This window comes from Macaca nemestrina, chromosome 4 (genome assembly GCF_043159975.1).
Source record: "Macaca nemestrina isolate mMacNem1 chromosome 4, mMacNem.hap1, whole genome shotgun sequence".
Classification (NCBI taxonomy): domain Eukaryota; kingdom Metazoa; phylum Chordata; class Mammalia; order Primates; family Cercopithecidae; genus Macaca; species Macaca nemestrina.
Window position 1 is genome coordinate 164130780 of NC_092128.1, and position 25832 is coordinate 164156611.

The window sequence follows — 25832 nt, forward strand, 5'->3', positions numbered from 1 at the left end:
TGCCACCATCTTAGTCTTTTGGGCTGCTGTAACAAAATACCATAAAGTGGCTTACACACAACAGAAATTTATTTCCCACAGTTCTAGAAACTAGGAAGTCCAAAATCAAGGTGCTAGCAGGATGGATTTGGTGTGTGCCGAGGGCTCACTTTGTTATAGATGCTGTTTTGTTCTTGTGTTCTTATATGGTGGAAGGGGCTAGCTTGCTTTCTGTGGGCTGTTTTATAGGTCACTAATTCTAATAACAAGGGCTTTACCCTCATGATCTAATCAACTCCCAAAGGCCCAACCTCCAAAAATACCATCACAGTGGGGCTTAGGATTTCAACATATGAACTTTGAGGGGACACAAACATTGAGACCATAGCACCCTCTCTAATTTACTTAATTTTTCCCGCTGTGTGAGTGGTCTGTTTAAATCACAAGTGCATCTACCTTACTCCTCTGCCTAAAACCTATCCTGTCCTTTTCCAATTGTTCATAAAACACCCAATAACCTTCAATAGGTATTTACCTTTTCACAGTGTTATTTACATATAAGTCACATAGCACACAATTCACCCATTAAACTGTACAATTAGAAGCCTTTATTCCTAGAATTGTACAACCATAAGCACAATCAATTTTGGATCATCTAATCACTTCTTTTGGTCATCACCCCCCAATCTCCTCGCCACCACCTCCTATTCCCTTGCCTGCCCTAAGCAGCCTATTCTGGAAATTTCAAAGAAATTGAATTATTCAATATTTGCCCTTTGTTATCAGCTTTTTCCTCTTACTGTAACATTTTCATGGTTCATCCATGTTGAAGCATGTGTGAGTACTTCATTTCGTTTTTGTATTTTTTGTTTTGTTTTTTGTTTTTGCCAAATAATATTCCTTTGTATATATATACCACTCGTTTGTTTCAATCCATGAACCAGTGAATAGGCATTTCAGTTGTTTATGCTTTTTGGCATTATTAATAATGCTGTTATTAGCATTTATGTACAAGTTATTGTGTGGACATACATCATCATTTCTCTGTGGAATGTAATTGCAACTCTCTGTTTAACATTTGGAGGAACCGTCAAATATTTTATCCAAAACATCTGCACCGTTTTACATTCCCACTCACAGCGCATGAGGGTGCCAATTTCTTCACATCCTGGGCCAACATGTGTTACTATCTGCCTTTTTCATCATAGCCACTCCAGTGAATGCAAAATAGTATCACGGTTTTGATTTAAATGTCCTTGATGGCTAATGATTTTCAGCATCTTCTCTTGATCTTATTGGTCTTTCTTTGGCTTTGGTACTTCTTATTGTAGTCTTGTTTGTTTCTCTAACTCTTTCATATCTTACCCCTTCCACTTCTTATTTAATTTGATAGCTCCAGTGAGCTCCTTTAAACTCTTTCAATACAGCATTTTTTCCCTTCAAGTTCAAGCCCACGTAGTTCCCATTTTAATCCTACTTTTCTTACTTTTTTCTTGGTGAGGACTGACTTTGGAGGGGTACAACCTGTGCAACTGCACAGGTTTCACACTCTGAAGGACCCCAAGTTTAGGCTAATATGCTGCGGTCATCATCTTGACATTTTAATAGATTTTGAATAGAAACCCCCATGTTTAATTTTGCAGTTGACCTTTAAAATTCCATAGCCAGTACAGTTCCTGACTTATCATTATGACTTGTCCTTCCATTTGACATAAATACCTACAAGAAACTCTTCCTCACGTTTGTCTACCAAATTAGGTTTCCTTTCTGAATGTCATCTATATCAGCGTGCATTATAATTTGTAATTTTTTCCTCTGATCCTTACGAGCTGAAAGACCAAGGGCTTTGCTTTTCTTATCCATTTTTCTTTTTTAGATATGTACAAGTAAACATGCTACTTTATTGATTCCCATTAAAGCATCGAAAATAAATGTTTTGTGTCTAATTTTTGAAACCAAATATTGTACATGCCATCACATGTTTAAAATATCTTATTGGCATGTTTTGGTGTTTGAAATCCTCATTTTAAATTGAATCACATATTTTAAAAATAAAAATTACAAAAACCACTAATGAAATAAACACATTTAGTAGGCAAAAAATGTCCACTTTTCAATTTGAATGCAAGCATATTTCTAGCCCCAGAACCCAGCTAAATGTCTGTTACATAGCTGCGGTACATACATAGTTCAGCCTCACAGTTGTTACTCAGGTGGTAAATCATATATCAGAAATAATTAAACATGAACTCCAGGGCCAGACAACCTGGGCATTCAGCTGCTAAAGCTTATACGCTGTGGGACGTGGGCTAGTTACTGAATATTTCTGTGTCTCAATTTCCTAATCTTAAAATGGAGATACTAGCCTCAACCTCATCGTGATATCATGGAGATTAAATAGACTAGGACATGTAAAGCTTTTTGGATGTTGTCTGACAAGTATAATTTGTCATAGGTATGTATTGCCTTTTATCATTATTACATTCAATTCCTATTTGTTGAATAAATTTTTGATTTTATTATCAAAGAAAAGAGGAAGACACCAGGACCTAATGAGGAAACTACCAAAGTGAAGAACTTTGATTGCATATATTTATCTTTCTGACATCATTTACACTGCCAGGAGAAAGGGTAATTATACAAGAGGTCAGCTCATGAAATTGAAATAAGAAGAAGATTAGAAAGCTAGGAGCAAACCCAGAGGAAATATCATTATTGCTAGTAGTAGATAGAAGAATCTTACAGGGAGGGAAAACAGTATTTCTGTTTAAAATTCTTAGTATGACTGTAGAAACTGGTGGATGTGATATAATATTAAAACAATTTTGAGAAGGTAGTTTGGATGAATTAATTCTAATAACTTTTGGAGAGTGTTGGTTTTTCTGTCTACATATTTAGCAGTTATGCATTGTCTTTACCTCAAAGTATTCGAAGTTCAGTTTACTTACTCATCAGAGAAATAATGTCATTAGAAATGAGGCAAACAGAGTATCTAAAGCAGGGGTCCACCTGGGGTGCATATTCTTTTGTGGATCTGCATTGATCTTGGGTTCTGCCTGTGGTCCCTATTTGTCTGTCTATCATCAGGAGAACCTCATGACCCCACTCTCTTCTGATCATATTCTTGCTTCTCTCACTTCTTTCTTAAGTCCTCTTAGGGCATCTGCCTGGAATTCCTTTCCTCAAAACCACCCTTCTTTCACTATTTACAGATCACAATCCACACTTTGGTTTATCAGGAAACATACCTACCCCATTCCTCCACTTACTCCTAGAAAGATACAGTTTGCCTACATGGTACTTTTCACATTTATTTGTATTGTACTGTAAAATTAGTATCTATCTTATTTGTTTAACTTTAATGCCACCAAGGATATAAACTATTACAGTTCACTCAGCACTGCATTCCAGTGCCTGGCTGCTTATTGTAAAATGCATGTGCGCACGCACACAAACACACACACACACACACACACACACAAAATAATTGTTGAATGATTAAGTGACATGATCCATCAATCTCCCAAAAGGCCAAAGGAGTTAATGGTTCTAAAAATGTTCCATGACACAGTGAAAAGAAAAGAAAGTTCTGTAATACTGGCCACCTCAAATATGCTGTGAGCTATAATCAGATTCTAAATTTGGCAATAAATGTCTAGTCAGGTGAGGTCACAAAAAATAACCTATAAACATGACACACTATATAATTTCAATTGTTTGACAATTAAAATAGTCAAAAAAAACTTTGTTGGAAATAAGCTCAGGAAGTGGTTATCACATAGATATTTGATTAAGGGATTTTTGAAAGGACAATAAACTCTAAAAATAATCATATTTTTTAAATATTGAAAAACCGTTTAAGTAAGCGGTTCTTAAATTGACCTTCTAGAAAGGCAAAGAACATAAGATCAAATCAAATTTCAGAGAGTGCGTTTTTGTAAAGGATGGAATAATAATGTACAGTCAGACACTTTGCTTTCTAATCATCTTACTTAATTCTGTGATAGAACCTGGAAATACTAGACAGACAGCTAAAATGCCCATTAACCTGTCTCAATCAAGGATCAGATGCATTAAATGAATCTTCAGTAGGTGTTGAATCAGAGCCAAGATATAAATGAATTTTCTTTCTGATATTTGTAATGTGTTTCTGTAGCACAAAGAGAGACATGTCCTTTAGAATGTCAGAAACGGAAAAAAAAAAAAAAAATGACCCTGGACTTTTAGTGCAAGTATTTGACTCAAATGCATATTGCGCATCATTACAGAGCCAATGGTGATTCTGAGAATGGCTTCTAATTTTCCTAGGAATCACACACTTGGGCAAAGTGCCTGTTTTTCCAGAATTTAAGTTAATAATTTCAGGTATATTGATAATAACTTTTAAATGCCAACATTTGTACTGATAACATCTATATACACCAGTAGTTTTTCACAAGTCAAAACCTTATCATGTATAACAGGTAATTACAAGAGAACATGTTTATTTTCAAGCGAAGATCATGTAACTTTAAAATTTACTTTTCAATACTGTGAAATAATTACATTTTCTTTATAAAAATGAATAATTTGCTTTGCATTGTTAATAATGTATCTTGTTGTTATATTCCAATAAAGTTAATTAAGTACAAATGTTTAACCCATAGTAAATAATAGCTGCAGGAGTACATTTTCTTTACGCAACTGCATGTAAATTTTACTATAACATAATTTGCTTTCTAAAAATATTGGAATATAATGTTTCTGTCCTAGAAGTTTAAATGATTTTTACATGAAGTACCATAAATATTTTCTCACATTTGTTCAACTATACTATCACACTATGGGATGAAATCTGAAGTTCCAACAAGACTTTAGTAAAAAGCAATTTATTCCAAGAAAAGTATGTAGTTCAAATAAGTCATAATTATTTATTTAGGCAATCAGGAACTATTTTTAATATAATATGAAAATTTGCCAGTAACTCAAAGGAAAGTAGGATGTTGCCATGTAAATAGAGAGAGAAGAAAAGGGAAAAAGTGTAAAACAGATCTGTGAAGAGTATTTATTCAAAGCACAGGATATTGTGGAGAGTACAAGTAATTCAAAATAATTGGAATTGATGACATCTAAATTGTAAAGTGCACTTGGACAGAAAGGTGATACCACATGAGAGGTCTTTAAACATCAGGCTGAGTGATTGGGTTTTATTTGGAGTCACTGAAATGCTTTTTATCATTATACAGCCAGGGTACATGAAACCTTCATGAAGCTATGAGAATGTAAAAAGTGTGCTTTTTAAAAAAAAACTTATTCTTAGCTATACAAGAAATACTTTCTACATCAGGAATGGTTTCTTTTTTCTTTTTGCCAGAGAAACATAGGAAGTAACATAATGTTATGTGTTTGGTCACCATTTTGCACACACAAGCATAAAATCTTTCTTTTTCCTGAATCGATGTAAACAGAGCCCAGACGGCCGTATCGAAGTCAAAGGGCAGCATGGAAGCTCGTCACTGCATATTAAAGATGTGAAGTTGTCAGATTCAGGGAGATATGACTGTGAAGCTGCAAGTAGAATTGGAGGGCACCAAAAGAGCATGTACCTTGATATTGAATGTAAGTTGCTTTCCTTTTGTATTTTCATTAAAAGAACTTTGTGTGCTTTGAAAAAATATGATTTTTAGAGGAAAACCAAAATATATATGTAGTTCATGTTTCAGTATTTAATGCATAGCTTTAATGCATATCTAAAATATATGATTTTTAGAGGAAAACCAGAATATATATGTAGTTCATGTTTCAGTATTTAATGCATAGCTTTAGAGAAAATATAGGAAAATCATTCAGTCAGTTATTGGAGACATCTAGTGGATATTACGAGACATTCCACAGTGCTGTATATTTCATCATTTTGATACTGCTTTTTCTGAAACTGGTGACTTTCTTTTTTTGCAACTTTGAACTCAAAACACAATATAAACTGAAAAATATTAATTATCAGTAATTGGTCAGTATCACTTTAGTTTTTTTATTTCTTTATAATATTTATGATTATGTCTCAGATATGTAGTGTTTACATATCTTATTCAAATTGTTACACTATTTTACATTTTCAGAAACTATAAATAGTATTTTAAATGCAGTGAAATGTACTCATATGATATCTTATCAAAATAGTGTTTATTTTCTGTCTGGAAGAAAGGACCATGATGAGGATAGTTTTTAAAATAAATTTAAAAATGTACATAACTATGTGAGATTTGGGAAATGCGAGGGCTAATGTAAGTCAAGCTTTCACAAAACCCCGCTGGTCACTGCATGGAATTTAAAAATAATTTAGTATACATGCTATTTAAAAAGGAAGAAACTTAACATCGTTCTCAATAAATATTTATGAAGCATCAATATTGGAAAGTCTCTGATGCTTGAAAGGACATAGCTGTTCTTAGTGGAATGTATGAGATATTCTTATTGACAAAGTATTTCTATTGGAGCATGTCTAGTACATTAATATTGATAGAATGCAACGGTAACTGTGAAACAAGATGCATTCTCTTATCAAGAATGCCTTCAGAAAGAAAATATTTTCTCAAGAATACACATAAGTTATCCATATTATTTTACATTTTTATAGACTGTGCTTGTCAAGAAATTCATGGAAAAACCAATCAGAAACTTCTAAAGGAAAAAAGGATTATGAAAGATAGTCAACAATAGAAGGCAACTTCATTCTGACACAAATTACTGACTTCATTTGCTGATATTAGGCAGCTTCTAAAAAAGGCACTTTATCTCCCTCACACTTTCTAAAAAACAGAAAGACGAAAAGCATTGATAATATTGAGAACACACAAAGGAGGAAGTGACGCCAATAACTTATTTAGCTTTTTCCCCTACTAGTTTTTTCTGCTTTTTTTCCATTATTACAGTATATTTCTTTTTCAGATCAACAATATCATTAGCAAATTATAAATGCTTTACACATTTACAGTACATTTGTTATATTTTTCATTAAAATTTGTATTTTTAACCCAAAATTTACTTTATGATTTTTTAAAATGTGAATCTAAATGAATAAAAGAAAACCTTAAGAATGCCAAGATATGATTTATATGAGACATCCTGGTCTCTTCTACGGTCCTACAAAAGTCCTAGGCAACACATTATCTTAATGAAACTGTATTTAGGGCTTTTCTTCTTTGCATTTCATTTATATTTTAAAACATTTGATATATCATAGGATTAGTACTAAATCTCTGTTGCAGGTACGCAGAAAAGTGGAGTTTATGAGAAACGAGCACTGTTGATATTTCCAAAGCACAATAAGGCAGAGTGGCTCATATAAGATATGCTAGTATCAGAATAACAGGACTAGCTAATATGCTAATTAATAGTGTGTTATGTGTCCCTGGGTCCTCAATTTCCTTAGTTATAAAATAAAAGGGTTTAAAGAAGAGACTCTTGGGAGCTATTTATACTCAAGCATTTAAAGATACTTTTATTCAAGCGTATCCACATTCTCCAAAGATGCCCTGGGATTTCTGAATTATTGTCCATGCATGACAGCATAGGTATTTGTATAAAACAAATGAAAACCTAAACTAATATTATAATTTATATATGTTTATGTTGTAAAACTTGATTGAAAACAGTTCTAAAAACCATACTAGGTCCACGTTAAGCTTCAGGTTTTGTGCTCAGTGATAATGGACACCAAGATGAATAAAACATAGCTCCGCCTTTATTAGAAGTCTACCATCAACTGGAGTTTAAATTAAACCGCAGCATGTATTTAGATTTCAAAGTGAGAATGAAGAAAATATAAAGATAATGTAAAATGCTGATATATAATTACATGAGATTTTTCGTTATTGGTTTTAGCTAGGTAGAAAATAATGGTATAAGTAACAACTGTATATTACAATTTGAATTATCTGCTGTTGTAATCTATTCATACCATGAATTAATAACTAACAGAAAAATGTACATTGGATACTTTATTTTTCAAGGACTGATTTCTAACAAAGTACAAGTTGCTTTGGATCACATTGCATTCCTTCTTTATAGGTTTAAATATTGGTTTATGTTTCTGCTTAATTATTCTGAGGTAAATGTGTAGACTTAAGCTCACCAGAAAATTATGTAGTTTAGTTTATCTTTTTTAAACAGGGATGAAAGGTCTTGATTTGTAAAAGGATGTTTTGAGAATTCTTTGAATATCCCCTGAGATTATTATTGCCACCATGTTAATTAGAGGGTAACTAGGTTAATATACTTTGAAAAAAAAATATTTTTCCTACTATTAAACTATCGTTTAAATGTAACTACTTTTTGTTTTCCCTAAACATTATTTTTCTGCAAATATTGTTGAAAATTAGTTGAATGGCTCTGATAACACTTCACTATTTTTCCTTTTTTTCCAAAATGAAACATTTAAATTTATTCTACTTGAGTGGGGATAATTAGGAAAATAAATATCATCTGTTTTAAGGCATTATTCAAATATATTTAAGTACAATAAAAGCCCATATATCATGTAAAATATGATGAGTTTTGACCTGTGTATATACCACCAAATCTATCATAATCTTCAAGATAAACATTTACACCACCCTCAAGAATTTTCTCAAGTCACTTTAAAATCTGTCCCTACTTTTTACAGGTATCCCTAGACATCTATTTACCTACTTTTGATCACTATAATTTAGTTTACATTTACATGTAAGAATGTATATACATGGAATTATGCAGTATTATTTTTAATTTATTTTATTGGCTTTGAAATATATTTATTTTCTTTTATTTAGGTATAGTTGACAAATAAGAATTGTATATATTTAAGGTGTACAAAAGTGATGCTTTTAAAAATATAACATTAACATTATTTTTGATTGACAAATGATGATTGCATACATTTATGGGGTACAATGTGATTTTTTTTATATGTATGTAGTGTTAAATGATTCAGTTAAGCTCATTAACATATCCATTACCTCACCTACCTATTATTTTTATGGTGAGACATTTAAAATTTACTCTTAGTTACTTTGAAAAACACATTATTATTGACTGTAGTGATCCAGCTGTGCAATAACCCTCAAAACCTATTTCTCCTGTCTATCTGCCTGTCCACCCTTTGATCAATAACACCCCATTTCCTTCCTCCCCGTGCACCCACCCCAGCCTCTGCTGACATAATTTTACTCTCTGTTTCTGTGAGTTAACCTTTATAAGCTTCCACAGTTAAGGAAGATTATGAGGTAGTTGTCTTTCTGTGTCTGGCTTATTTCAGTAAACACGATGTCCTCTAGATTCACCCATGTTGTGCAAATGACAAGATTTATCATTTTTTATATGCTCAATAGTATTCCACTCTGTATCTATACTACATTTCCTTTATCCTTTCATTCACTGATGGACGTTTAGGTTGATTCCATATCTAGGCTGTTGTGAATAATACTGTCATGAACATGGGACTACAGACACCTTTACCAGGTATAGATTTCTTTTCCTTTTGGTATAAACCCAGACAAAGGATTCCTGAATTATACGGTGGTTCTCATTTTCTTTTTGGGAGGAACTTTTATACCATTTTCTATGACGGCCATGTTAATTTACATTCCCAACAACAGTGTTCCTTTTTATCTACTTCAATACTTGTTATTGTTCATCTCTTTCAATAAGGCCATTCTCATGAAGTGATTTCTCACTGTGGTTTTAATTTGCATTCCCCTAATGAGTAGTGATGCTGGGCACTTTTTTATGTACTTGCCGGCCATTTGTATGTCTTCTTTTGAGAAATATCAGTTAAAGATAATTTGCCCATTTTAAAATCAGGTTGTTTTCTTGATATTGATTTGTTTGAGTTCTTTGTATATTTCGGATATTAACCCTTTATCAGATGTGTGGGTTGCAAATATTTTCTCACATTATTGGAATTGTCTCTGCTGAGCTTTCACAGCTGGCAGACATTGGCATGTGGATGTGTTCATCAGTAATTTATACTACTTGTTCCTGTTGTTACATCATACAGATATAACATAGTTTGTGTATCTAGTACCTATTGATGGACATTTTATGTGTTTTTAGTTATTGACTACTATGACAAAAAACCTCTGCGAAGATTTTTGAAGATTGTGTACTTCAAAAATTTTTAAGATTGTGATATATAAGTACTATTCTGTGGAATAAATATTTTTCTTTGATTTCTTAAGTTCGAATTTTCAAAAGCAAAGAATTATAATTTTGCTGTAGTCTAGTTTATTAAATTTATCAAACTGGACTTTTACGTGTTATACTATTAGTGTTTTTTTTCTGAAAAAAATATGGTTTAATTTAAGGCCATGACAATTTACGTCTATGCTTTCTTTTTAAAAGTTTTGTAGATTTTAGTTTTACCTTAGGGCTGTGATTCATTTTGATTTCATTTTTGTGGAGTAGGTATTCATTGTTTTTCCATGTTTATGTCTAGTTGATCAAGCACTAGTTAATAGAAAGGACTTTTCTTTTTCTAGCTAAGAGTTTGACAAAATTGTTGATCATTTCAGAGTATTAGTCCATTTTGTTAATTCATATTTTCTGTAATCTGACTGTTTTCCAGTTTGATGATTCCGGCTTTATCTTCATTATTTCCTTTCTTCTATGTATTTTGAATTCACCTTTCACTTGTTGTAGATTTTTAGGTGGAATCTTAGTATAGTATTTTAGATAATTCTTATTTTCTAATAGAATCACATAACTCCAAATTTTCACTAAGCAGTGCTTTAACTGAATCCCCCAGTATTGTAGTATGTTCCATTTTTGTTGTGATTCAATTAAAAATATAATTTTCCTTTTAATTTCATCTTTGGCTCATAGCTATGTATAAGAATCTGTTTAACTTTCCGACATTTGGATTTTTCCTTGATATTTTGCTGTTATTGAGCTCTAATTTAGTTCAGTTGCGCTCAGAAAGCACTTTATTTTTTATTTTTATATGTATTAAGATCTGATTTATATTCAACCATACTATTTGGTGAATAGACGATTATACTTGAAAAGTACATATATTCTGTAGTTGTTGTGTTTTAATGTCAGTTAGATCAAGGTAAATTATGGTATTTGTACTAGTCAGGGTTCCTCAGAGGGACAGAATTTTTTATATATATACATATATATATATAAATATATATATTATATAAATTATATATACACAATATATTACAGAATTTTATATATATATAATAAACTCATATATATATGAGTTTATTAAGGAATATTAACTCATGCCATCACAGGGTGCCACAATAAGCCATCTGCAGGCTGAGGACCAAGAAAGCCAGTCCGAGTTCCATAGCTGAAGAACTTGGAGTCCGATGTTCGAGGACAGGAGGCATCCAGCATGGAAGAAAGATGTAGGCTGAGGGCTAGGCCAGTCTAGTCTTTTCACGTTTTTCTGCCTGCTTTATATTCTGGCCATACTGGCAGCTGATTAGATGGTGCCCACCCAGATTAAGGGTGGGTCTGCCTCTCCCAGTCCACTGACTCAAATGTTAATCTCCTTTGGCAACACCCTCACAGACACACCCAAGATCAATACTTTGCATCCTTCAATCCAATCAAGTTGACACTCAGTATTAACCATCACAGCATTGTTTTAAACTTCTGTCCTTACAAAATTTTGAATATAGCTCTTCTATCACATTAAGAGGTATTAAAATCTTCTACCACGACTGCGAACTATTTTTTCTCTCTTTTGTTGATCTTTGCATTATGTATTTGGAGGCTTACAATGAGGCACATACACATTTATACTTTGTGTGTTGTGTTACTTTCCTGTTGCTGCTGTAATCAATTACAAAAGACTTAGTTGTATAATAAAACAAACTTACTGTCTTAACCATTTTGGAAGTCAGAGGTCTGAAGTGATTCTCAGTGGGTTAAAATCGAGTGTGGGTTGGGCTGTGTTCCCTTGTGGAAGCTCCAGGATTCTGTTATCTTGCTTTATTTCAGCTTCTCAGAGGCTGCCCACATTCCTTGACTCATGGATTCCTTCCATCCTCAGAGCCTACAACGGCAGATCTCATCTTTCTCACATCGTATCACTCTGACTCTGTTTTCTCCTTCACAAGTCCATCTCTGCCTCAGACTTTCTTGCAATTAATTGCATCCACTTGGATAATTCAAGATAACCTTCTCATGTCAACATCTTTACTTTAGTCATAGCTGGTAATATGTTTGCAGTTTCTGAAGGTAAAGATGTTAGTATCTTTGGGAGGTCATTATTCTCCCTCCTGTTTGTGTCATTATGAGTTTCCCCTTTTATTGGGATAAAATATCTCTTTTTCTCTGCTGATCTCTCACTTGACCTATCTTAGCTAATAATCAAATATCTACGTTAGCCCTCTTATGCTTTTTGTTTGTATAACATTTTCCATTCATTTACTTTTAACCTATCTGCATTTTTATGTGAAGTTAAAATGTGTCGTTTTAGGCAGCATATGATAGAATATTGCTTTCTCATTGACTGTAAATCTACCTTATAATTGGAGTGTTTAAACAAGCAGTCAGTAATTAACAGGATCAGGGAATAAATATTTTACTTTTTCTGGGCTACATACAGTCTCTGCTATATTTTTTTTTTCTCTCGTAAACCACGAAAAAAGTAAAGACCATCCTCATCTCTAAGCCACATATAAAAGAAGCCCTTGGGCAAGACTTTGCCCATGGGCTGTAATTTGCCATCCACTGGTCTATTAAATTTAATCCCATTGTTGATACTCTTTCATTTAGGCCTACAATTTTTATTTATCTTCTGTTTTATTCCTATGTTTTTTCACATTCTGTGCCCATTTTTCTGCCTTCTATTGAATTATTCAAAGTTTTAGTATTTTATTTTAATTTATATATTGGCAATATTTGTGGGTTTTGTTTTGCTTCATTTTGTTTGGTTTTAGATGATTCTATAGGAATTATAAGATACAAACCTACATTTTGAGAGTCTCCTTGAAATAGACTTGAGTTCATATTTTGACACTTTACATAAAATGTGAAACATTGCTAAAATCATTGAAAATCCCATCAGGAATTATGATAATTTTTCTTTTAAGTAGTTACAAATATTTTAAAGAACTAAAGAGAAAAAAAAATTTTATACATATTCATCTATATGTGGTTTCTTTGTTCTCCCTTCATTTTTGAAGATCCCAATTTATGTTTTTCATCTGAAAAAGTTTCTTCTCCATTTCTTTGAGAGCAGATTTTCTGGAGATAAATTCCATTTATTTGGCCGGGCGCGGTGGCTCAAGCCTGTAATCCCAGCACTTTGGGAGGCCGAGACGGGCGGATCACAAGGTCAGGAGATCGAGACCATCCTGGCTAACACGGCGAAACCCCGTCTCTACTAAAAACACAAAAAATTAGCCGGGCGAGGTGGCGGCGCCTGTGGTCCCAGCTACTCGGGAGGCTGAGGCAGGAGAATGGCGGGAACCTGGGAGGCGGAGCTTGCAGTGAGCTGAGATCTGGCCACTGCACTCCAGCCTGGGCGACAGAGCGAGACTCCGTCTCAAAAAAAAAAAAAAAGTGAAACATTGCAACCATATGGATTCCTTACGCACACCTTATCTAGTTTTTTTTTTTTTTGACGTCATGCATTACATCTAAAATCATTGAAAATCCCATCAGGAATTATGATAATTTTTCTTTTAAGTAGTTACAAATTTTTTAAAGAACTAAAGAGAAAAAAAATTTTTATACATATTCATCTATATGTGGTTTCTTTGTTCTCCCTTCATTTTTGAAGATCCCAATTTATGTTTTTCATCTGAAAAAGTTTCTTCTCCATTTCTTTGAGAGCAGATTTTCTGGAGATAAATTCCATTTATTTATCTTTCCTCAAATGTCCACTACACCTCTTCCTTCCTGTTTCTGAAGGATTGTTTTTCTTTGCTCTTGAGAATTCTATGTTGACATTTCTTTAAGGTTGGGGTTTCACTATCTTCTAGTCTCCTATGTTTTCTGTTTTATATATATATAATACTTTAAGTTCTAAGGTACATGTGCGCACGTGCAGGTTTGATACATAGGTATACATGTGCCATGTTGATGTTCTCAGTCATAGGTGGGAATTGAACAATGAGAACACTTGGACACAGGAAGTAGTCTCCTATGTTTTCAAAGAGAAAACCACATAAATTGACTCATTGTTCCTTCATGTGCCATGTATTATTTTATCTAACTGCTTTAAAGCTATTTTCTTTACCTTTGTTATTTATCAGTTTGATTAGGATGAGTCTCAGTGTTGCTTGTTTGAAATTTCTTGTTTGGAGTGTACTGAGCTTCTGGAATGTGGGGATTTCTGTTTGTCAACATGCTTGAGCCACCGTTTCTTTCTGGCCACTATTTCTTCAATTTGTGTGTGTGTGTGTAATCTCTTACTCATCTCTGGGACTTTACGTACACATACGTTATACCCTTTGAAATTGTTTCACAGGCTCATGAGATACCTCTCAGTTTTATCTATCTCATTTCTCACTGCCCTTCCAATTAGGTAATGTTCTCTTATTTCCTCTTCAAATTAACTGACTCTTTACTCCACCATCTCATTTCTGCTGTTGAGTCAATAGTGAATTTTTGGTTTTATCTCAGATATTATTATTATTTATTTATTTATTTATTTTTAAGATGGAGTCTTGCTCTGTCGCCCAGGCTGGAATGCAATGGCATGATCTCCGCTCACTGCAACCTTCGCCTCCTGGGTTCAAGCGATTCTCCTCCCCCAACCTTCCGAGTAACTGGGATTACAGGTGCGTGCCACCATGCCCAGCTAATTTTTTTTTTTTTTGTAGTTTTAGTAGAGACGGGGTTTCACTATCTTGGCCAGGCTGGTCTCAAACTCCTGGCCTCGTGATCCACCTGCCTCAGCCTCCCAAAGAGCTGGGATTCAGGCGGGAGCCACTGTAACTGCCCCAGATACTTTTTTTTTTTTAGTTCCAATTTTTCAATTTGCTCTATTTTATTCTTTCTGTCTTTTTACTGAGAAGTCCTATAGTTTGATCCATTTCATTCTATCTATTTTAGAATATATACATTTTCTTCACCTCATAAATGATAAGCAGAGCTGCTCTAAAATAGTTGCTCTAAAATCTACTATCTGATAAATTCAACATCTAGGTCATTTTAGCATTTGCATATGTTCGTGGTATTTTTCCTTTACAATTCACCTCATTGTTCTGATTGTCAAAAAATATTGAATCGTGTCCTGGATATTGTAAATATTATGTTGTGCGTTCTCTACATCTTTAGATAAACATCTGGGGATTTTATTTTTCAAGCAGTTAATCACCTCTAAGTTCTGTGTTCCATCCTGTCAGCAGTGACTCAAAACCTCTAGTGATTTCTCGAAGCTTTTGCTATGCTGGCTTGTGCATGCAGAGCTAGGGCATAGACTGAAATTTCTGTGGGTTTATACTCAGAATTTTGACATACCCTTCTCTGTCTCCTATCTGAGATTACCCTCACACTCTCCAACATGATGTATGCTTCTTTCCAAGATACCTCTGTCCTTCTGGACAAGTTTTAGTTACCATGATCACTTTGAACCTCCTCAACTAGGGCTTGTCCTCTGGGAAAAGTCTTGAGAGAAAAATAAAGAAAAAAAATGGAAACTAGTTTTCATTTCCCATCACAATCTTCCTGATTTTTTTTTCCTCTTAAGAACCCTTGGATAGTTGTTTTTTAAATTTATTTCATATTATTTTCAGAGTTCTAAATTCTTATTAGTAGTGAAGATATACTATCTTGGGTTTCAGCTGCCATTATATAATGAGAAATCTTTATATATTCTACTTCTAATACAACTTTAAAGCGTAAATATATTTGGTATGTGTAACCAATAACCTACATGTTTTAGTTTCAGTTTTCAGCAGTATTTTTATTATTTTTCTTTTATAAAATGTATTATTCAAATTGGTTAGAGTATTTTACATCATATATTCTCAGAAACATTATGTTTGTAATGTAAGATGTTTAAACTACAAAATTTTTAAAAATGTTTAAGTATCTTTTCTTTCTGTCAGTGTATCAGTCCTTTGGACAGTCAGTTTTATTTAATATTTTCTTCATTAGCCTGGTGTTTGTTGACATGTTTACATATAGACAAAAACTTCGTGAAAACTGTAATAAGTTTACTGGTAGATATATAAGTATTTTAAATTTTAATTTGAAAGATATTCTAACTTTAGCTGAATTTAGAGTTATATGTTTAAAATCTTAAATAGTATCCTTTAACTCTAAAATGTTATTTCTACTCATACAGAATGAATTTCACATAAAGCAAAAGAAAATCTTTAAGATCACTAAACAAATTCTCAAATTTTATCATGGATTCTATTTACATATTTTATTTTTTATTTCTATTGAAAGTTTTTTTTTTCTTATGGATCTAACCTATGCTTGATGAATGCCATATTTAGAGTGTCTGGTTATTAACGTCTTCCATGTTTGTTATAAATTACTTGTGAGTCTCTAGCAGCCTGGTTTCCTTTTTGATTAATCTGAATTTTTATAGTATTTCTTTACATACATTCATGAAAATTTATTATTTTTCACAAAGTTACTAATGAATTCCAGGAAAATACCAAATATATTGGAAATCTACCTCACTTTTCCAAACTTTTGCTACATTTAAGAATACATTTTTAACTTTAGCATAATACTGATTTGCTTGTATATTTGCCTAGCCTCTTCACTATTGTATAGATACAAGATTATTACCTTCTAAGTGACTTATAATTAATTAAAAGACCAAATCACGTAGTAAATAATGTTTAAAGTAGATGAATATGATGATAGAAAATTCACTTATGGTAAATTATATAAATATGCTAGTGAAAGATTGATGAATACTTAAGTAGAAAGTAATATAATTCTTTTTTTTTTTTTTTTTTTTTTTTTTTTGAGGCAGAGTCTCGCTCTGTTCCCCAGGCTGGAGTGCAGTGGCCGGATCTCAGCTCACTGCAAGCTCCGCCTCCCGGGTTCCCGCCATTCTCCTGCCTCAGCCTCCCAGGTAGCTGGGACTACAGTCACCCGCCACTGCGCCGGGCTAATTTTTTGTATTTTTAGTAGAGATGGGGTTTCACCGTGGTCTCAATCTCCTGACCTTGTGATCCGCCCACCTCGGCCTCCCAAAGTGCTGGGATTACAGGCGTGAGCCACCGCGCCCAGCTGTAATATAATTCTTAATATTAATTTCATTAGTTGCTACAGTTGAGGTTTCATTTTTTGTAATAGAAATAGAGAAAATATCACAAGATATATGTCTACATTTAGTGGGATATTGGGTTAAATAACCATTTGGAATATGTTACCATGATTGTAATTTAAAATTTAGCCTATCCTCTCTTTTAGTTACACTTCTAGTAAACCTGTATGATTGTATTATGAAAGTTGAAACTTGTTTTTTGTTTTACAGTTATGCCACCACTATTTATTAAATCTTAATTCTTCTTATGTGAAGATTATGACACATTTTTAGTTGTATATTGCAATCAATTGCCCATGATATATGCGGAAGTTGTCTAATAAGTATATTTTTTGGCAGTTGAAACCTGATTTGTCATTAAATATTTTATTTAGCAACAAATTCATAATAGTAATAAACCTCTTAGTACCTTATATGAAAGGCCGCAGAAAGCTATTGTTGTAAATAAATATTTTCCTATTAGTAAAGTTCAGAATAGTTTTGTTATGCATCATTGCCATCAAAGTTGTATGGAGACAAAAAATTACAAAGATATTACACAATGTTAAACACACACACACACACACACACACACACACACCCCAGAACAATCTTATACTACCTGTACCAAGCAACTACAGGTTAATATTGCTAAGAGTGAGTAGAAAAGAGTCAAACCATTTATAATTTGATAGAAGCAGCATTTACTGTAATAGCACTAAACTTAAGGTGTTAGAAGATTAAGCCTCTTTTTGCTCAAAACCTCTTTTGTGAGAACTCAAACAAATTTACAAGAAAAAAACAAACAACCCCATCAAAAAGTGGGCAAAGGATATGAACAGACATTTCTCAAAAGAAGACATTCATACAGCCAACAGACACATGAAAAAATGCTCATCATCACTGGCCATCAGAGAAATGCAAATCAAAACCACAATGAGATACCATCTCACACCAGTTAGAATGGCAATCATTAAAAAGTCAGGAAACAACAGGTGCTGGAGAGGATGTGGAGAAATAGGAACACTTTTACACTGTTGGTGGGATTGTAAACTAGTTCAACCATTATGGAAAACAGTATGGCGATTCCTCAAGGATCTAGAACTAGATGTACCATATGACCCAGCCATCCCATTACTGGGTATATACCCAAAGGATTATAAATTATGCTGCTATAAAGACACATGCACACATATGTTTATTGCAGCACTATTCACAATAGCAAAGACTTGGAATCAACCCAAATGTCCATCAGTGACAGATTGGATTAAGAAAATGTGGCACATATACACCATGGAATACTATGCAGCCATAAAAAAGGATGAGTTTGAGTCCTTTGTAGGGACTTGGATGCAGCTGGAAACCATCATTCTTAGCAAACTATCACAAGAACAGAAAACCAAACACTGCATGTTCTCACTCATAGGTGGGAACTGAACAATGAGATCACTTGGACTCAGGAAGGGGAACATCACACACCGGGGCCTATCATGGGGAGGGGGGAGGGGGGAGGGGGGAGGGATTGCATTGGGAGTTATACCTGATGTAAATGACGAGTTGATGGGTGCAGCACAGCAACATGGTACAAGTATACATATGTAACAAACCTGCACGTTATGCACATGTACCCTACAACTTAAAGTATAATAATAATAAATAAATTTAAAAAAAAAAAAAAACCTCTTTTGTGTTTCAGCTTAAGCAGATTTCTTGGCATTCTGCCAGTTCATTTTCAACATTTCAGAGGCATTACTTTACTAAGAAGCGGGAGTTGAACTAAAGTTCCAATTTCTAAAACAAAGGAGATAACAGGCATGTGATATACAGTTTAATGCAGTAAGCACCGGTTACATAGTACATTTGATTACAATTAGAATATCATTAAGTGTTGTGACTAGGTAATCATTACATAGTAACTATTAATTAGACTCAATTATTTTATGTGTACATTTAATTTAACAGTTACATGCTAACAATGCATGCTAAGAAATATTAGAAAATTTCATTTACATTTTTTTTTCTATTTGAGCTTGCTGCACCTGCCTTTAATTCTCCTTAGACATAATGGTGATTTGTAAATGCATTTTCTCCTGTAGCATAAAAGAGGGATTTAGCAGTATCTGATACATTCTAGGTTATGGTTACATTAAGTAATCCCATAACACAGAATCATGTTACTTATTTACATGCTGTCCATATAATTAATAGATGTGTGCTTTATTGAGTAATACTTAACTCAAATTCTCTCAATATAACAGTGAATATATATTCTCTCAATATAACAGTGATTTCACTAGCATGATTGGTTAGATGTATAGGACGAGGTAAATAAGATGCGAACATGATTTAAACATTTAATGAAACTTATTTCAGTAAACACTTAGAAATTAGAAAAATTCCTTGGTCGTAGCAGACATATATTTTATATCTGCGATTAAAATCTTGTCTTATGACCCTGACTTTTACACTTGCCATAGCACATTTAAGCCAATGAAACTTTAAAGAAGATGGCTCATTTGCAGACATAAATTGGTTCTACTGCCTGCAACTATTTAGGTTTTATGTCCAGTATGGTAATTTCAAGGACAGCCACTGAGAAAAATGTAAAGCATATCTCTTCATCCAGAAGATAAAAAGAACAGAACATTAAAAAAAGAAAGGTGAAAAGTCTTTTATTGTTAAGCTGTACATTTTTAACCCAAACTTTATGTGAACCCCCTGGGAAAATGTGAAATACCACATTCTTCATGCGCATCGATACTATCGTTTATCCTCGTTTTATAACATTTTTGTCTCTCTGACAGGTTTTATTTGATTCAGATCAGATCTTGTTAAAATGTATTTCAGAGATAATGGTAATGAAAATTTTTAAGGAACTTTAGGAAATACTCAATCCTTGAGATGATAAGCCTTAGAAGTGAACAAACAGCAAACAAATCAATAAAAATAGATATTTTGTAACTGGATTTATCACTGCCTCCTGGCATCTGTTTAACTTTAACAGCCAGGAATACTGATGTCTGCTTGAACCTTGCCCTTGCTTTCTATCCTTTCTCTGGAATGAAGACTTACCCTAGGAATCCCAGTTCTTGGCGGGACAATGAATATCTTAGTTCAAGCTGCTATAATAAAATAGCATAGATAGGGTGGGTTGAACAACAAACACTTATTTCTGCAAATCTAGGGGCTGGAAGTTGGAGATTAGGATGCTAGCAGGGTTGGGTGATTGGTAAGGGCCCTCTTTTTGGTTATGTACTGGCATGTACATGGCATGGCCTTTACTTGGTGCACATACACACACACAGACACACACACACACAAATCTGGTGTCCCTTTCTCTTTTTATAAGGGCACTAATCCCATCACAGGTGTTTCATCCTCATAACCTCACTTAAACCTAACTGCTTCCCGAAGGCCCTAACTCCAAAGACCATTCATTACTTTGAGGGTTAGGAATTTAACATAGGAATTTAGGGAGGACACAAGCATTCAGTCCATAGCAGTGAGCTTTCTGGGTTTACCAGAGAAGGCGCCTCACACATAGGAGAAGTATAGAATTTCCACAACGTGAGGGGACAGTAAGTCATCTGCCACAAGGTCTTAGTGTATCTTTCAGGATATTCAAGACAAAAAAAATCAGTGAAGTCGGTAAAGGCTCAGCATGATGTGATCTCAGCCTCACACTGTTCATGTGGATCTAATCCTAAAACATTGGTTAATTCATTTAAATTACCAAGTTTCAATTTCCTATTTTGTAAAGTGAAAGAGACTTATCTATGAATTAAGGCATACTGTGGTTAGGGTTGTAATTAAATATTTTCAACAATATGAATCAGCCATATAGTACACACCAAGCCCTTTTCTAGGATTTTGGTATATAGAATTGAATAAAGCAAACAAACATCCCTGCTTTCATGGACATTGGCAAGAGAAACCAATGATTTTAAAAAATAAAGTAGAAAAATGCATAATGTAGGAAACAATGAGAAAGTCTAAGGAAGAAAAAAGTAAAACAGTGCAATGAGACACATCAGTCAGCTTGCCATAATAATTATGCATAATAAACACCCCAAAACACAGTGTCATACGATAATTATCACGTTGGAAACTGCTGATCAAAGCCAGGTTTGAATAAGGAGCTCGGCTTCAAACAGCAATGCTTGACTCATTGGTATGGATCCAGTAACACATATAACCAAGCTGAGGAAGCAGTGAGTACAGAGAGGATATTATCATCTTATGGTGATGGCAGAAGCACAAGAAAATAAGCCCAACAACAAAGACATATTTAGAGTGTTTGTTCACATCACATCCAAAAATGTCATGTGGCTAAGCCAAACATCAGTTCATCAGGGTAATACACTAGCCTTCTATTCGGAGGTCTTTTGGAGTGGAATTTTGCTGAACAATTTAATCCATATCAGACGTATATGCCTGTGGGTGAAATTTTGGATAGATGAAGAAAATATGGTAAGAGAGGGACCAGCTGCAAATGTAGGAAAAGAACATACCAGGCAGAGGGAACAAGGGCAGATTATTCAAGCAAGAGCAATTCTAGGAAATTCAAGAGGCAGCGCAGAGGCTAATGTTGCTGAAGCTGAATGAGCAAGGGTCACAGAGGAGGGGAAGATGAGGCCGTGAAGTTAACAAGATGCCAGATGTTATAGAGACATGCCGTCCAGTCCGGCAGCCACTTGTTACATGTGGCTTTGGAGCACTAAAAGTGCTGCCAGTACAACTGAGCAACTGAAATTTTGGTTTTGTTTTACTTTAATTAACTCAAATTTAAAATATGATGCTCAATTTAGTTATTGGAAAACTTTTTAGTAATTTTGAAACAAATTGGGTATGTGAATCTGCGTATTCAGTTGTACATTATATAAAATCCAAAGGCAGAAGAGGCTTTCCCAGTACAAATCTAGTGGCTTATTTGAGATATGCTGTAAGTGTAAAATACACAATAGGTTTTGAAATCTTAGAACAAAAAAAATAAAGGTATAAAATATCTCACTATATCTCACTAATGTTGTTACTTATTTTTAATTTATATGGATATGTATTAGTTGTATGTAGTTAAGGGGTCCATGTTACATTCCATTGCAAGCAAAAAATGTGTAATCATCAAATCTGGGTAACTGGGATATACATCATTTCAAACATCTATCATTTCTGTGTGCTGAGAACTCTATGAGTCTGTTCTCACGCTGCTAGTAAAGACATACCCGAGACTGGGTAACTTATAAAGGAAAAAGATGTAATCGACTCACAGTTCCACATGACTGCAGGGAGGCCTCACAATCACGGCTGAAGGCAAATGAGGCGCGAAGTCATCTTACATGGTGGCAGGCAAGAGAGTGTGTGCACGGGAACTTCCCTTTAAAAAAGCATCAGATCTTATGAGACTTAGTCACTATCCACAAGAACAGCCCTGGAAAGACCCACTCTCATGGTTCAGTTACCTCCCACCAATCCCCTTCCATGACACGCGGGAATTATGGGAGCTACAATTCAAGATGAGATTTGGGTAGGGGCACAGCCAAACCATATCGGGAACATTCTAAGTCTTATAGCTATTTTGACATATACAATAAGTTATCGTTAACTGTAGTTGCCCTCTTGTGCTACCGAACCCTACATCTTATTCCTCCTATCTAACTGTAATTTTGTACCAATTAACAAATCTCTCTTTATTTTTCCCTGCCCAGTATCCTTTCCAGCCTCTGGTAACCACCATTCTATTCTTCATCCATGAGATCAATTTTTTTCAGCTCCCACATATAAGTGAGAATATTGCCTTTTAGCTAAGCCTGACTTACTTCACTCAGTGTCCTCCGGTTTCATCTATATTGCTGCAAATGATAAGATTTCATTCTCTTTTATGACTGAATAGCATTCCATAGTGTACATGTCTCACATTTTCTTTATCCATTCATGCATTGGTGAACACTTAGGTTGATTCTGTATCATGGCTATTGTTATTATTATGAGGCGGAGTCTCGCTCTGTCGCCAGGCTATAGTGCAGTGGCACAATCTCGGCTCACTGCAACCTCCGCCTCCCTGGGTCAGGCAATTCTCTTGCCTCAGCCTCCCGAGTAGCTGGGACTACAGTCACGTGCCACCACACCCAGCTAATTTTTGTATTTTTATCAGAGACAGGATTTCACCATATTGGCCAGTATGGTCTCAATCTCTTGACCTCATGATCTGCCCACCTTGGACTCCCAAAGTGCTGGGATTACAGGCGTGAGCCACCGCACCACCTGGCTACTATTTTTTTATATTGACTACATGTTGAAATTATGCCACTCTAAATATATTCATTATATTATTACAATTAATTTGACCTTTATTCTGTTTCTTTTTCAGTATGGCTCTGAGAAAATTTAACGTTGCATAGGTGGCTCCCATTGCCATTGTCTATATTAATAGCACTAATATAGAGCTTTATAATATTAAGGAGGACTTTAAAAAGGATGAGAGGCCACTGGAGAGTTTTGATCAGAGGTGCAAGCAATCTTCTCAGATCATATTTTAAGAGAATGACGTTTTCTACAGAGCTGAGAATAGACTGAAAGGGGTACGAAGGCAGAAGCAAGGGATAAACACCAGTAGGGAGACCATTGCAATACATCCAGTGAACTTCATAGTATTATTTTAATTTGACATCACTTTAATATAAATTTATGTAACTATTGGTGAACATCCTTTTAAAAAGAACAAATAACATATTCAGCATATGTTAATTAGAATGGATTACATTAAAGACAAGAATTGAGTTTTTATATATTTTTCTTTATTCAAATTATTTCAAGAATTTATAAAAACAACTCATTGACTACATTTAAGAAATGCATGCAATTCTAGAAAACAAAAGGAAAACATTAATCACAGGGAAATATTACATTCTAGGTATAATGTAAAATTGTGTGTTTTTTACGCTAAATGCATGGTCAAAAGAGTAATGTGCTTAGTTTTAAAATAGTGTTCACCTTTGTGAAAATATGCACATTTATATTTTTCTCTAAGTGGTTTCCAACTTGCTTGGATAATCATCACATATTAATAAGAAAAACAAACTATTTCTGTAAGTTGTTTTATTATTATTCAAGAAGAAAATGGTATTTCTGTATCTTCGTTTAAAAACCTTTGATTTTAGTTATTCAATTTAATAATAGTTAGTCAAGTGTGGTAGTGCATGCCTGTAATCACACCTCCTCAGGAGGCTGAGGCAGGAGGATCATTTGAACACAGAAGTTCAAGACCAGCCTGAGCAATACAGCGAGACCCCATCTCAAGTAATAATAGTAATAATAGAAATAATAATAAATAGCATTTCTTGTACAACATTAGAAATAGACTGTTAGTATTTTTCAAACATGCAAATAATTGAACATACTTACAAATATTTCAGTAAGCCTAGGGGACCAGAATCTACTGATGTAGAATAGCTTAGAAAGCATCCTAAAATAACATATAACTTAATGTGCTTATAAGAAAATATGTGTCATAGATAGTATACACATGAGCAATAAGAGAAAACACTCTTTGAAAGGTGACATCCTAAGTGTGGGTCATTTCTTTCTTGTTGCTGGGCACTCATTTTGGCGCTTCAGTCTGGTAATTAACATTCTTCAGTTGTGAAAAGGTTTCTTATAATATTTCTTTGATAATTTATTTCCCTTGGTTTTCTCTTTCCAGTGCCTCTGTCAGTTGGGATCCTGTGCTCTGGGTACTTAGCTGTATCTCCTGTTTTTTTTTTTTCTAAAAGATCAGTTCCTTCCCATTTATTTGCTTTTAATTATTTATTGATCTCTTTTTTTTATTATTATTATACTTTGAGTTCTAGGGTACATGTGCATAATGTGCAGGTTTGTTACATATGTATACTTGTGCCATGTTGCTGTGCTGCAACCATCAACTCGTCAGCACCCATCAACTCGTCATTTACATCAGGTATAACTCCCAATGCAATCCCTCCCCCCTCCCCCCTCCCCATGATAGGCCCCGGTGTGTGATGTTCCCCTTCCCGAGTCCAAGTGATCTCATTGTTCAGTTCTCACCTATGAGTGAGAACATACAGTGTTTGGTTTTGTGTTCTTGTGATAGTTTGCTAAGAATGATGGTTTCCAGCTGCATCCATGTCCCTACAAAGGACACAAACTCATCCTTTTTGATGGCTGCATAGTATTCCATGGTGTATATGTGCCACATTTTCTTAATCCAGTCTGTCACTGATGGACATTTGGGTTGATTCCAAGTCTTTGCTATTGTGAATAGTGCTGCAATAAACATACGTGTGCATGTGTCTTTATAGCAGCATGATTTATAATCCTTTGGGTATATACCCAGTAATGGGATGGCTGGGTCAAAAATTTTGGAATAACAAAAACAAAGAGAATTTTTTTTCAACATTTCCAGGACAAAAACTGCCACTCACAAATGGAAAGTCAGAATGAGATCAGGCATCTCTACAGAAAATGAAAGTTTGAAGAGTAAAGCAAAGCATTCAGAGTTCTAAAATGATTTAATGGGGAATTCTAAAGCCATACTATCAAGCCAGAGAGTAGAACAAAAACATGTTCAGACATACAAAATACTGTACCATCTATATATTTTTCTAAAATGCAAAACAAATTCTGTTCTTTCTATAAG

General features: G+C 34.2%; 1 protein-coding gene across 6 annotated transcripts in view; it reads left to right on the forward strand.

Moving 5' to 3' along the window:
- Positions 1–25832, forward strand: part of LOC105498550 (neural cell adhesion molecule 2) — a 569177-nt gene that overhangs the window by 402642 nt on the left and 140703 nt on the right. For all 6 annotated transcript variants that reach the window (XM_011770694.3, XM_011770699.3, XM_011770698.3 and 3 more), the window contains exon 9: positions 5427–5577. In XM_011770694.3, the coding sequence (XP_011768996.1) occupies positions 5427–5577 (151 nt within the window). The remainder of the gene's footprint in view (positions 1–5426; positions 5578–25832) is intronic.